At 40.5% G+C, this 14,946-nt stretch overlaps 1 protein-coding gene across 1 annotated transcript in view; it reads left to right on the top strand.

The window, feature by feature from the left end:
* NUP210L (nucleoporin 210 like) overlaps positions 1-14,946 on the top strand; it is a 123,223-nt gene that overhangs the window by 27,547 nt on the left and 80,730 nt on the right. The window contains exons 10-12 of the mRNA XM_021089795.1: positions 550-690; positions 11,766-11,903; positions 12,372-12,527. Of these exons, the coding sequence (XP_020945454.1) occupies positions 550-690; positions 11,766-11,903; positions 12,372-12,527 (435 nt within the window). The remainder of the gene's footprint in view (positions 1-549; positions 691-11,765; positions 11,904-12,371; positions 12,528-14,946) is intronic.

Raw genomic sequence — 14,946 nt, forward strand, 5'->3', positions numbered from 1 at the left:
CAAAAGCTAGTACCTTTTTTTTTTTTTTGGCTGTGCCCATGGCATGTGGAAATTCCTGGGCCAGGGATCAAACCCATGCCACAGCAGTGACCTGGGCCACAGCAGTGACAACACCACAAAGAAACTCCAGTTGTGGGTTTTGGGGTTTTGTTTTGTTTTTGTTTTGCTGGTAGCATTTTTTAAACCTAGAATTTGATGAACAAAGATTGTGTTTTTATTTCTTCACCCCAGGATGCATAGCCACAGTTTTGTTTTTGTTTTTTTTTTTCATGGCCGATCCTGTGGCATCTGGAAGTTCCAGGTCAGGGATTGAATCTGACCTGAGGCTGCAACCTACACCACAGCTTTGGCAATACGGATCCTTTAGCCCACTGCGATGGGCTAGGGATCGAACCTGCAACTCCTCAGCGACCCAAGCTGCTGTATAGGATTCTTAACCTACTGTGCCACAGCGGGAACTCCTTTTTTTCCCCCAGTATTTTGGGAATAAGACGGCTTTAGGGAAAAACCATCTCTTCAGGTTTGTGTTGCTTTGGGGCTGATTTTCAGAATCTCAGGATTATGTACCAGTTCCTGAGGGAGTACTTTGAAGAGCAGCTAACTACTGTGAATGGATCTTACCACATAGTAAAAGCCCTGAAAAATGGTGTCGTCGTGATAAATGCATCCCTGACATCCATCATTTACCAGGTAGGAATTAAAAGGATGGTCTTTGAATCCTGAGAGTATTGACAAAATTTGGCTACTTGTTGATTTACAAGCACATACATGGCATATCCCACCTTTATCTTTTACAAAATAAAGAAACTAATAATCAGTACACTTAATAGTTTATACCTCTGCAGTTTTCAGTTCCAATCTATGTTATTACATATATCTGCATTTGCAGTTATTATGTATATATGTCATTTGAGGTTACTTTAAAAATTATTTCATGTGCACGTTTCCTTGTGTCATCACATCCACATAAGAGTACTTTCTGTTCTAAAAATCTAAAGGGTTAATATGCCAATTGTTTAAACAAGCCAGCAACTTTGAACTTTTTTCCATTTTTCAGTTTTTTTTACTTTATAAATGGCATAACTGAATATCTTTGATACACTTTTTATTCCTTTTGGTTAATTTTCATATGGTATAATACCAGAAATGGAATTACTGGGTAAAGAGATAAGGAATGAATCTGTTTCTAATGAATCTGTTTCTAAAATGTCTAAGTATTTGATTTTTAGCAGCCTGTCAAATTTGTTTCCCTCTCCCAAAGCTATTTTTTCTCCAGTAATCCTTTCACTCAGCTGTTTAAGACAAAATCCCAAGAGTCACCCTTAACTCTGCCTTCTCCCTTACTTCTACATTCAATATATTTTGAATGCCGTGTCAATCCTAAGTGCCTCTCAAACCCATTTCTTACTAGGTGAAGAAGACATTGCTGTCTTTCACTTAGACTTTCCCAATAGCTTCTAAATAAATATTCCTACCTCCAGTATTGCCCGTAGCTAGAATGATACTCCAAAAACTACAAAAAAGATTAATATATACTGTTTAAATTCCTTTACTGGCATCCTATTGATTTCAAGATGAAGTTTAAACTTTTTTTTTGTATTTTCTAGGGCTGCACCCTCGTCATATGGAGGTTCCCAGGCTAGGGGTCTAATCAGAGCTGTAGCCACCGGCCTACACCAGAGCCATAGCAATGCGGGATCTGAGCCGTGTCTGTGACCTTCACCACAGGTCACAGCAACGCCGGATCCTTAACCCACTGAGCGAGGTCAGGGATCAAACCCTCAACCTCATGGTTCCCAGGCGGATTCATTTCCACTGCACCACGACGGGAACTCCCTAGGTGTTTTATTTTTAACTGGGAAATTTCAAATAAAATCCAAGATCACCGATCCTCTAGTTTTTATGAAAATCTGACTGTGATTAGCTGGAATAGCTAGTGGTTATACCATTTAGACAAAACTCTTCAGCCTCCTGTGTTTCTTGCCATTCCCTATTATTTTGTATTCAGCTTAATAAACCTGTTTATGATATCTACCGGGTACCTGTAGGCATTTGTCTGTGATTCTATATTATTGGCCCCTGACAACTTCTTCAACCTCAGGTCTTGTCACTCTTCCTCTCTCATGCTTCAGCCAAACTAAACTTTCAGTTTCTAAAAAATGCCTTGTTCCTTTTTGCCTCAAAGTTTTATTTTCATTTTTACTTTTTATTTTTTTAGGGACACACCCAAGGCATATGGAAGTTCCCGGGCTAGGGATTGAATCAGAGCTGTAGCTGCCAGCCTATGCCACAGCCACAGCAATAGCAGATCCAAGCTAAATCTGTGACCTACACCATACCTCACGGCAAAGAAGGAAGGCCAGGAATCAAACCCACATCCTCATTGATACTAGTCAGGTTCTTAACTCACTGCACCACAACAGGAGTTTCTATTTTCATTTTTATAAACAAATATAATTCCTTTTGTCTGCAACACTTTCTCTCTACTCAATGTACAGGTCCAGCTTAAACCTCACTTCCTCAGGCATGTTTTCCTCTTTCATATGTTCTCAGAGCTCCCTGAACTTCTCAGATCATAATATTCACCATACTTTATTATTGTTATTTGCTTCTTACATCAGATTATAAACTTTTTTTTTTTTTTTTGCATTTTTAGGATCTCACCTGAGGCTTATGGAGATTCCCAGGCTACAGATCCAATCAGAGCTGTAGCCGCCGGCTTATGCCAGATCCACAGCAACATGGGATCCAGAGCCACATCTGCGACCTACACCACAGCTCACGGCAACGCCGGATCCTTAACCCACTGAGCAAGATCAGGGATCGAACCCACGTCCTCATGGGTGTTAGTTGGGTTTGTTAACCACTGAGCCATGAGGGGAATTCCAGATTATAAACTTTGAGGGCAAAGATTATGCCTACCTTGTTCACAACTGTTTTCCTAACATCTAATGAAGTGACTAAATGTATAGTTGATACAAATAAATTAAATGAATGAATGGTTTTGGATTAGTTATAGTCAGGTATAGATCTATATTCATTACTAAAATACACCCAGTTTTGGTGTTCCCTTTGGACACGGTGGGTTAAGGATCTAGGGTTGTCCCTGCAGCAGCTCAGGTCGCTGCTGTGATGTGGGTTCGATCACTGGCCCAGGAACTTCCACATGCCAAGATTGTGGCAAAAAAAAGAAAGAAAAGAAATCTATTTCTGTTTTTTTTTTTTTTAAGGCTACAACAAGATACATGGAAGTTCCCAGGCTAGGAGTCAAATTGGAGCCATAGCTGCTGGCCTGTGCCACAGCCACAGGAACACCAGATCCAAGTCACATCTACGACCTACACCTCAGCTCACGGCAATGCTAGATCCTTAACCCACTGAGCAGCAACATCAGGGATCAAACCCAAGTCCTCGTGGATACTAGTTGGGTTCGTTACCACTGAGCCAGAATAGGAAAGCCCCCAAAATTTATTTATTTCAACAATATTAATACATAGTGATTTTTTTTTTTTGTCTTTTGTCTTTTTTGTTGTTGTTGTTGTTGTTGTTATTGTTGCTATTTCTTGGGCCGCTCCCACGGCATATGGAGGTTCCCAGGCTAGGGGTTGAATCGGAGCTGTAGCCACCGGCCTACGCCAGAGCCACAGCAACGTGGGATCCGAGCCGCGTCTGCAACCTACACCACAGCTCACGGCAACGCCGGATCGTTAACCCACTGAGCAAGGGCAGGGATCGAACCCGCAACCTCATGGTTCCTAGTCGGATTCGTTAACCACTGCGCCACGACGGGAACTCCCATAGTGATTTTTAAATCCTTTGTTATGGTATTTGTGGCAATTTGACACTATTGTAGAATTATTCTTCAATCCCACAAATCCTGCTGTTTTTTTGTCTTTTTAGGGCTGCACCTGCAGCATATGGAGGTTCCCAGGCTAGGAGTTGAATCGGAGCCGCTGCTGCCAGCCTACCCACAGCCACAGCAACACGAGATCTGAGCCGAGTCTGCGACCTACACCACAGCTCACAGCAACGCCGGATCCTTAACCCACTGAGCGTGGCCAGGGATCAAACCCGCATCCTCATGGTTATTAGTTGGGTTCATTAACCGCTGAACCATGACAGGAACTCCAGATCCTGCTTTTTAAAAGGTATTAGGGATTTCCCACTGTAGCACAGTGGGTTAGGGATCTGACTGATTTGTTTTTTGGTTTGTTTTGTTTTGTTTTATCCACACCTGTGGCATGAGGAAATTCCTGGACCAGGGATCGAACCTGCACCACAGCAGAAAGCTAAGCTGCTGCAGTGACAACACCAAGTCCTTAACCCACTGCACCACAGGAGACTCCTGGGTTTGTTTTTGGTATAATTAAATTGTTCTAAAATTGATATAAAGCTGTGAATATACTAAAAGTTATTACATAGTACATAGTACACTTTATTTATTCATTTATTTATTTTGCTTTTAGGGCCACACCAGCAGCATATGGAAGTTCCCAGGCTAGGGCTGGAATCAGAGCTACAGCTGCCAGCCTACGCAACAGCCACAGCAACGCAGGATCCAATCCAAGACCTTTACCACAGCTCATGGCAACGCTGGATCCTTAATCCACTGAGTGAGGCCAGGGATTGAACCCTCATCCTCATGGATACTAGTTGGGTTTGTAACTGATGATCCACAACAGGAACTCCCTAAGTAGTATGCTTTAAATGAATGAATTGTACAGTATGTAAATTATAAATCAATAAAACTGGTAAAAATATGCGTATATTTATTACATAGGGTCCTTGAACCCTTTACCCAGTTGTAACTGTTTTACATCAGGAAAACCATAAAATTAACATTCACACATACTATCAATTAGACTCCATACTTTAGCCAATTTTTGCATGTACTCATCTGAGTGTGTGTGTGTGTGTGTGTTTGTGTAGTAGTTCTATGCAGTTTGAGCCACCATCATTATAATTTGGAACTGTTCTATCACCACAGAGGAAATCCCTCATACAGCCCTTTTACAGTCACACTCATTCTTCTGCCCCTTCCCTATCCCTTGGATTTAACCTCCATCTCAATAGTTTTGTCAACTTGAGGATGTTATAAAATCAACTAATAACATTTTGAGATTAGCTTTTTTTTCACGAAGCAAAATGCCCTTAAGATCGATCCAAATTGTTGAGTGTATCACTATATTATTTTAAAAAATTGCTGAGTGGTATTACATTGTATAGATATACTGTAGTTTAACTATTTGCCTACTGAGGGACATTTGGATTGTTTCTGGTGGGATTTTTTAATTTAAAAAAAGTTTTTTTTTATTATGGTTGACTTACAATGTTCTGTCAATTTCTGCTGTACAGCAAAGTGACCCAGTTATACTTATATATGCATTCTTTTTCTCATATTATCTTCTATCATGTTCTATCACAAGTGATTGGGTATAGTTCCCTGTGCTATATAGCAGGATCTCATTGCTCATCCATTCAAAATGTAATAATTCACATCTACTAACCCTAAACTCCCAGTCCATCCCACACTCTCTCCCTCCACCTTGGCAACCACAAGTCTGTTCTCTATGTCCATGAGTTTGTTTCTTCTGTTCTGTATATAGATTCATCTGTGCCATATTTTAGATTCCATATATAAGTGATATCATACAGTATTTGTCTTTCTCTTTCTGACTTACTTCATTTAGTATGAGAATCTTTAGTTCCATCCATGTTGCAGCAAATGGCATTATTTTGTTCTTTTTTATCGCTGAGTAGTATTATATTGTGTATATGTACCACATCTTCTTATTTCATCCATCTATCTATGGACAATTAGGTTGTTTCCATGTGTTGGCTATTGTGAATAGTGATGCAGTGAATATAGGGGTGCATGTTTCTTCTTCAATGAAATTTTGTCCAGATATGTGCCCAAGAGTAGGATTGCTGGATCATATGGTAATTCTATATTTAGTTTTCTGAGGAACCTCCATACTGTTTTCCATAGTGTTGTACCAATTTACATTCCCACAAATAGTGCAGGAGGGTTCCCTTTACTCCACAGTCTCTCCAGCATTTATTTGTAATTTGTAGGCTTTAACGATAGCCATTCTGACTGGTGTGAGGTGGTACCTCATTGCAGTTTTTTCGTTTTATTTATTTACTTATTTAATTTATTTATTCATTCTTCCTCATTGTAGTTTTGATTTGCATTTCACATTTTTTCATGTTCCTTTTGGCCATCCTATATCTTCTTTGGAGAAATGTCTATTTAGGTCTTCTGCCATTTTTCAATTAGGTTGTTTGTTTTTTTGCTGTTGAGTTGTAAGATTTTGTGTGTTTTGGAGATGAAACCCTTGTCAGTTGCATCATTTGTAACTATTTTCACTCATTCTATACGTTGTCTTTTTTTTATGATTTCTTTTGCTGTGTAAAAGCTCGTAAGTTTGATAGGTCCCATTGGTTTGTTTATTTATTTATTTATTTATTTAGTCTTTTGTCTTTTTAGGGCCATACCCTCGGCATATGGAGGTTCCCAGGCTAGAGGTCTAATCGCAGCTGTAGCCACAGGCCTACACCAGAGCCACAGCAACACGTGATCCGAGACTTGTCTGCGACCTACACCACAGCTCACAGCCATGCTGGTTCTTTAACCCACTGAATGAGGCCAAGGATTGAACCCTCATGGTTCCTAGTCAGATTCGTTTCCACTGCACCATGACAGGAACTCTGGTTTATTATTATTTTTTTATTTCTGTTGCCTTGGGAGACTGACCTAAGAAAACATTTGTAAGGTTAATGTCAGAGAATGTTTTGCCTATGTTCTCTTCTAGGAGTTTTATGGTGTCTTATTTTATGTTTAAGTTAAAAATAAGCCATTTTGAGTTTATTTTTGTGCATGGTGTGAGGGTCTACTGTTTGACTATTATACATAAAGATTCTCTGAACATTTTTGTATGGATTTTGCTATGAATATGTTTTCATTTCTCTGAGATAAAACCCCCAAGCATGCAATTCTTGGGCCATATACTAGCTACATGTTTAGTTTTATAAGAAATTGCCAAACTATTTTCTAAAATGGCTGTACTTACCACTATCAGTGTGTAAGAGAAACCAGTAATAATTTTTTTTAAGTTCCTTTTTTTTTTTTTCCATAGTCATTCTGAGCTCTCCCTTTCCCTATTACACAATTTTCAGAGTAAATTTTGCTAGATAAAATTCCAGGTTGTGAAAAATCTATTTTGCATACGGTTGAAAATAATACTCATCTTCAATCTTTAAATGGAGTTCCTGTAGTGGCGCAGTGGTTAATGAATCCAACCAGGAACCATGATGTTGTGCGTTCGATCCCTACCCCTTGCTCAGTGGGTTGGCGATCCGGCATTGCCGTGAGCTGTGGTGTAGGTTGCAGATGCGGCTCGGATCCCGCGTTGCTGTGGCCCTGGCGTAGGCTGGCAGCTACAGCTCCAATTCGACCCCTAGCCTGGGAACCTCCATATGCCGCGGGAGCGGCCCAAGAAATGGCAAAAAGACCAAATAAATAAATAAATAAATAAATAAAAATAAAAAAAATTAAAAGTCAACTATTGGAGTTCCCTTGTGTCTCGGTGGCTTAAGGATCCTGCATTGTCACACAGTGGCTCTGTTTATTTTTATTTATTTATTTATTTATTTTGCTTTTTAGGCCCACACCCATGGCATATGGGAAATTCCCAGGTTAGGGGTCAAATCGGAGCTGTAGCTGCTGGCCTACACCACAGCCACAGCAATGCCAGATCCAAGCAGCATCTGTGACCTACACCACAGCTCACGGCAACACCGGATCCTTAACCCACTGTGTGAGGCCAGGGATCTAACCCAAGACCTCATGGTTATTAGTTGCATTTGTTTCTGCTGAGCCATTATGGGAACTATTTATTTATTTTTAATTATTTTTTTCTTTTTAGGGCCACACATGCAGCATATTGGAGTTCCTGGGCTAGGGGTCGAATTGGAGCTGCAGCTGCCAGCCTATGCCACGGCATCACAGGATCCAGGCTGTATCTCTGAACTACACCACAGCTCACAGCAAGGCCAGATCCTTAACCCAATGAAGGAGATCAGGGATTGAACCTGCAACCTCATGTATACTAGTCGGGTTCATTTCTATTGTGCCATAGCAGGAACTCCTTCAGTGGCTCTCTTTACTGCAGTGGCTCAGGTTCAATCCCTGGCCTGGGAACTTCTGCATACTGCAGGTGCAGACAAAAAAATTGTTTGTTTGTTTTTTTTTTTAGGGCCACGCCTGTGGCATATGGAAGTTCCAAGGCTAGGGGTCAAATCAGAGCTACAGCTGCTGGCCTACACTGCAGCCATAGCAACGCAGGATCCCAGCCGAATCTGTGACATACATCACAGCTCACAGCAACGCCGGATCCTTAACCCACTGGGTGAGACCAGGGATGGAATCTGCATCCTCATGGATCCTAGTCAGATTTGTTAACCACTGAGCCACGATGGGAATTCCCAAGAGCAAAGGTTTTGTTTTTATTTCTTTACCTCAGAATGCATAGCCGCCCTTTTAATTTTTTTTTTTAATGGCCACTCCAGCAGCATATGGAAGTTCCCAAACCAGGGACTGAGTTTGAGCTGCAGCTTTGACCTGCACTGCACCTGTCACAACACTGGATCCTTTAACCCACTGCACCAGGTCAGGGACTGAGCCCATGGCCCAAGCAGCTTGGGTTGCTGCAGTCAGATTTTTTTTTTTTTTTTTTTTAATGGTGGCACCTGCAGCATATGGAAGTTCCCGGGCTTAGGGTCAAATCAGAGCTGAAGCTGCAGGCCTACACCACAGCCACAGCAATGCTGGATCTGAGCTGTGTCTGCAATCTGCCCTGCAACTTGTGGCAGTGCCAGATCCTTAACCCACTGGGTGAGGCCAGGGATCAAACCTGTATCCTCACACACACCATGTCGTGTTCTTAACCCTCTGAGCCACTTTGTATACTCCCTGCAGTCAGATTCTTAATCCAGTTTACCACAGCAGGAACTCCTTCGTATATGGGAAGTTTTAAAACTATGAATTCAATTTTTTAAAAATATATATAGCTATTAAAGTTGTTTATTTCTTCTTGAGTGAAATTAGGGAGATTGTCTCTTTGAAGGAGTTTTTGCTTAATCTAAATTGTTGAATTTATCATATAAAGTTGTTCAAAACATTACCTTATTAATTTTTTCTGTCTATAGGACCAGTAGTGATGTTTCTTCTTTCACTCCAGATATTAGTTATTTGTGTTTCTGTTCTTTCCTTCATATATCTGGCTAGACATTTATCAATTTTCGTGATTATTTCAAAGAACATACTTTCAGTTTCATTGATTTTTTTTCAATTCTTTATCTATTTTTCATTGATTTGTGCTTTTATTATTATCTTTCTTCTTATGTTGGATTTAATTTGCTTTTCTTTTTTAAGGTTCTTATGTTGGAAGAATCTTATGGTGGTCATTGGTTTTACATCTTCTTTTCTTTTTTGCTTTTTAGGGCCGCACCTGTGGCATATGGAAGGTCCCAGGCTAGGGGTCAAATCGGAGCTGCTGCTGCCAACCTACACCACAGCCACAGCAAAGCAGGATCCAAGCCACGTCTGCAACCTACACCATAGCTCACGGCAACACCAGATCCTAACCCACTGAGCAAGGCCAGGGATCGAACCTATGTCCTCATGGATGCTAGTGAGTTCACTAACCGCTGAGCCATGACAGGAATTCTTCTTTTCTAAAGTAAGCACTTCTGCCATAGTCTATTGGTCATTCAGACCATTCCTGATACAGTGTAGGGGTAACTACACAAGAATGTGAATACCAGGAGGCTTGAATCTGTGGGAGCATTTTGGTGGCTGAGTTTTCTAAATTGGCTCTGTGTTCTCTGATATTATTAGATTTAAAGGCATTACTGATTGTGTCCTTATGATAAAGTAAGTGTTGATAGTCCATGGTATGCAACAGCTAAAAAGCTACTTAAATTATTATCTGTAGACACTACAGTTAAGTGCATATAGAAGGCAAGGCTGCCATGAAACATGTCAGTTAAAGTCTGGAATATAATAAAGTTTATTGATTGTTGTTTCTAATGTGCTGTATAACATTGGGAAAGAAAATGGTTAGAGCAGAGCTTGGAATTACCAACTCAGGATCCACCTAAGGAATCTAAAAGCTTTTTGACTACCCTAGAAGAAGCCCTTATTACAATATTGCTCTGCCATCATAATGCAACAAAAATCAGCAATAAAGAAATTATTTTATTTATTTATTTATTTATTTATTTATTTATTTATTTATTTATCTATCTGGCCACCCACATGGAGCTCCCAGCCCAAGGATCAGATCCAAGCTGCATCCCCGAACTAAGCCGCATCTGCGGCAACCCTGGACCCTTAACCCACTGTGCTGGGCCAGAGATTGAACACGTGTCCCGGTGCTCCCAAGTTGCTGCCAATCCCATTGCACCACAGTGGGAGCTATAATAGATTATTTTTAAAAACCACGTATTTAGAAACTTTAATAATGTACTTCTAAATAACTCATACATTAAAAAGAGAACCATAGTGGAATGCCATTGAAAGTACCACATTGCAAGAGGGTGTATATAGATGTATGACTGGGTCACTTTGCTGTCCAGCAGAAATTGACAGAACAATGTAAATCAACTATAATAAAAAATATTTTTTAAAAAGAAAGTACCAGAGTTCCCTTTGTGGTGCAATGGAAATGAATCCTACTAGTAACCATGACATTTCAGGTCCGATCCCTGGCCTTGCTCAGTGGGTTAAGGATTCGGCATTGCTGTGAGCTGTGGCGTAGGTTGGCAGCTGTAGCTCCAATTTGACCCTAGCCTGGGAACCTCCACACAGAGTGCAGCCCTAAAAAGTGAAAAAAGAAAGTACCACATTGCAAAACCTGTGGAACATGGTATTTAGACATCAGTGGTATAAATCTATTAAGAACAATTATCCAGGCTTGGAAACTCTTTGTTACCTCTTTTACCATATATGCTTTTCCAAACATTATTCCCCTGACCCCTGAACATTCTGAGAGTGCTTATTTATTTAAATATTCATTTTGGCTGTACCTGTTGAATGCAGAAGTTCCTGGGCCAGGGATGGAACCACACCACAGCAGCAATCTGAGCCACAACAGTGACACCTGTCAGATCTTTAACCCCAAAAAACTGAATCAGAACTACAGATGCCAACCTATACCACAGCCCCAGCAATGTGGGATCTGAGCTGCATCTGCAACCTATACCACAGCTTTTGGCAACGCCGGATCCTTAACCCACTGAGTGAGGCCAGGGATCAGACCCAAATCCTCAGGGATACTATGTCTGGTTTTTAACCCACTGAGCCACAACAGGAACTCCTATTTATTTCTTTTATTGACAGAAACTGATTGAGTAACACACTAATTCACTGATGCTTTATTTATTTATTTGTCTTTTTATGGCCACACCTGCAGCATATGGAAGTTCCCAGGTTAGGGGTCAAATCAGAGCTGTAGCTGCCGGCCTATACCACAGCTACAGCAAGGCAGGATCCAAGCTGCCCCTGTGACCTACACCACAGCTCACTGCACCTCAGGCTCCTTGTCCCACAGAGCGAGGCCAGGGACCAAACCTGAGTCTTCTGATGGATACTAGTCAGGTTCTTAACCTGCTGAGCCACAAGAACTCCCTGCTGATGCTTTAAATGTGATTAGAACAGTCCCTATAAAATCCGTTTTGCTCTTTTTTTCCTACTCTTACAGAATAAAAATATTCAGCCTATAAAATTTCCGATTATACATCAGCAGGAAGTGAAGATTTATTTTCCCATCAAGCTTACACCCAACTTTCTGGCATTTCCTCATCATCGCATGGGAATGTTATATCGTTATAAAGTACAGGTATGATATCCTATAATGAGAATTCACAAGGAAGGGTCAGTTTCTCTGATAGCTTAATTTATTGAAATTTCATTATCATCAAATTTTAAGCCCCCTAATCTTAGTAGTATAACTCAGTTTTTGGAGACAACCAAATCATACTGTTTAATACTGTCATCCTAACAAGACTTGGTGTACATTCTGTCTCTCTTCCATATATCCTTTCCTTATGAATTTTATAGTTTTATCAAGCTCCCTTGCATTCTTTTTTTTGACATATTGCAATAGTGCCATTACTAATCTCCCTTTGGGATTTCCCTTCTCTATTTAGCTACTTTAGTATGGCATCACATTTTCTCAATTTTTCGGAAGTGGTTTATTTATAGTTTTATTATTTCCTAAATTTTATTTCACTAGATTTTATATCTTCATATAAATTCCATTTTTTCCTCCTATACCAATTAAATATAAGTTTATATTTTTTCACAGGTAGAGGGTGGCAGTGGCAACTTCACCTGGACCTCTTCTAATGAAACAGTGACCATGGTAACCACTAAGGGAGTGGTAACAGCAGGCCAGGTCAGGGGAAACAGTACTGTTTTGGCCCGAGATGTACAAAATCCCTTTCGATATGGAGAAATTAAGGTAAGCAACTCTTCAAACAACTTTCATATCTCCTCTGAGACACTGCTGTTTAAATTTAAATACAGTGACCCATTTAAAAATTTTTTTCTAGAAGACTGTAAGTCGACTATAATTAAAAAAAATTTTTTTTATAAAAGAGGATGGAAGTTCCCATTGTGGTGCAGTGGAAATAAATCCGACTGGTATCCATGAGAATGCGGGTTTAACCCCTGGCCTCGCTCAGTGGGTTAAGGATCCAACATTGCTGTGGCATAGGCCAGCAGCTGTAATTCCAATTCGACCCCTAGCCTGGGAACTTCCATATGCCACAGATGCAGACTTAAAAAGAAAAAAAAATTTTTTTTTGCATCTGCGGCATATGGAGGTTCCCAGGCTAGGGGTTGAATTGGAGATGTAGCTGCCAGCCTATGCTACAGCCACAGCAATGATCTGAGCCAATCTGATCAGATCTGAGCCTCGTCTGCAACCTACACCACAGCTCACGGCAATGCCAGATCCTTAACCCACTGAGCAAGGCCAGGGATCAAAACTGAAACCAAATGGTTCCTAGTCAGATTCATTTCTGCTGCGCCATGACGGGAACTCCAGAAAAAAAATTTTTTTAATTTAAAAAAATTGTAGGGAGTTCCCGTCATGGCACAGCGGTTAAGGAACCCAACTAGGATCCATTAGGTTGTGGGCTCGATCCCTGGCCTTACTCAGTGGGTTAAGGATCCTGAGTTGCTGTGAGCTGTGGTTTAAGTTGCAGACACGACTCGGATCTGGTGTGGATGTGGCTATGACTGTGGCATGGGCCAGCGGCTACAGCTCCAATTTGACCCCTGGCCTGGGAACCTTCATATGCCTCCATTACAAAACAAAACAAAAAATTATAAAGGAGGATAATGTGAAAAAAAGTGGTATATAAATGTATAACTGGATCACTTTGCTGTATAGCAGAAATTGACAGAACATTGTAAATCAATTATAATAAATAAGTTTTTTTTTCTATTTTAAATTGGCTGTTTAAAACAGATGCTCATAGCTCAACAGGTGGCATAGCTGTGGCTTGGGTCACTGCTGTGGTGTGAGTTTCATCCCTGGCACTGGAACTTCCCCATGCTGTGGGCACAGCCAAAAAAAAGTATGCTCAAATCTAATCTGGAAGGGCATATTCCTTAAATATTCCTGGAAGTGGATTGAATCCTGCTTCACTTAATAACCAGTTATATAATGCCTATCTTTGTTTCTTCATCTCTAAAATGAGGATAATAATAGTATCTACCTCAAAGTGTTATAGTCAGAATTAAGTGAGATAGTGTTTACCCCAATGCTGTAAATATTTTCAATACTTAATGTTATTTATTTTGTTATTGTATTCTGTCATTATTATCATGTATATGACCTTTATAGAAACTGTATTTCTAGTCTCATATTTTTGGTTGTCTGTTTCTATAAGATTGAAAACTTATTTTTAACATGTTATAAACCATCTTCTATTTTCTCCCTCTCTTAATATATGTTAACATATGTTGTCATTCCCTGTAGGACTTAGCATGTTTCTTATCAGCCAGGGAACATTTACTGAGTGCCCTTAAGTACTTAACACCATACTAGGTATCATAGGTCATTCAAAGAAACAGCATATCATCCCATCTTTAAAGAATCTGAAGTCTAGGAATCCCCTGGTGGTGCATCAGGTTAAGGATATGGTATTGGCACTACTGAGGCTCAGGTCACTGCTGTGGCACAAGTTTGATCCCTAGCCCAGGAACTTCTGCATGCCACGGCTACAGCCAAAAGGAAAAAAAAAATCTGAAGTCTAGCTAGAAAGATATATTCACATGAAAAGTTAATAGTGTTTTTAGGAAATGATATGTGAAGTATTTTGAAGCAGTATATGATTGAGAGCTACTTGAATTGTATAGTAAAAGTACTATTAGTTAATAAAAGAAAAAAACCTTGCGGATATGACTAGTCAGGACCATCATGAAGAGGTGGGAACTTTTTCTTTGGCTACACCCTCATATGTGGAAGTTCCTGAGCCAGGGATTGGACCCAAATCACAGCAGTGACAACACCAGATCCTTAATCAGTTGTGCCACAGAAGAACAAAAGGTGGGAACTTGAAAAAGCCTTTGAAGGGGGGAATCAACCTAAGGTCTAAGGATCAAACTCAACCTCCTACCTTTTGTGTGTGTGTGTCTTTTTAGGGCCACACTCGTGGCATATGGAGGTTCCCAGGCTAGGGGTGGAATCAGAGCTATACCCACCAACCTACGCCACAGCCACAGCAACAGCAACACAGGATTCAAGCTGCGTCTGTGACCTACACCACAGCTCATGGCAATGCCAGATCCTTAACCCACTGAGCAGGGCCAGGGATCAAACCCGAACCCTCATGGATGCTAGTCGGGCTCGTTAACTGCTGAGCCACGAT

This window comes from Sus scrofa, chromosome 4 (genome assembly GCF_000003025.6).
Source record: "Sus scrofa isolate TJ Tabasco breed Duroc chromosome 4, Sscrofa11.1, whole genome shotgun sequence".
Classification (NCBI taxonomy): Eukaryota; Metazoa; Chordata; class Mammalia; order Artiodactyla; family Suidae; genus Sus; species Sus scrofa.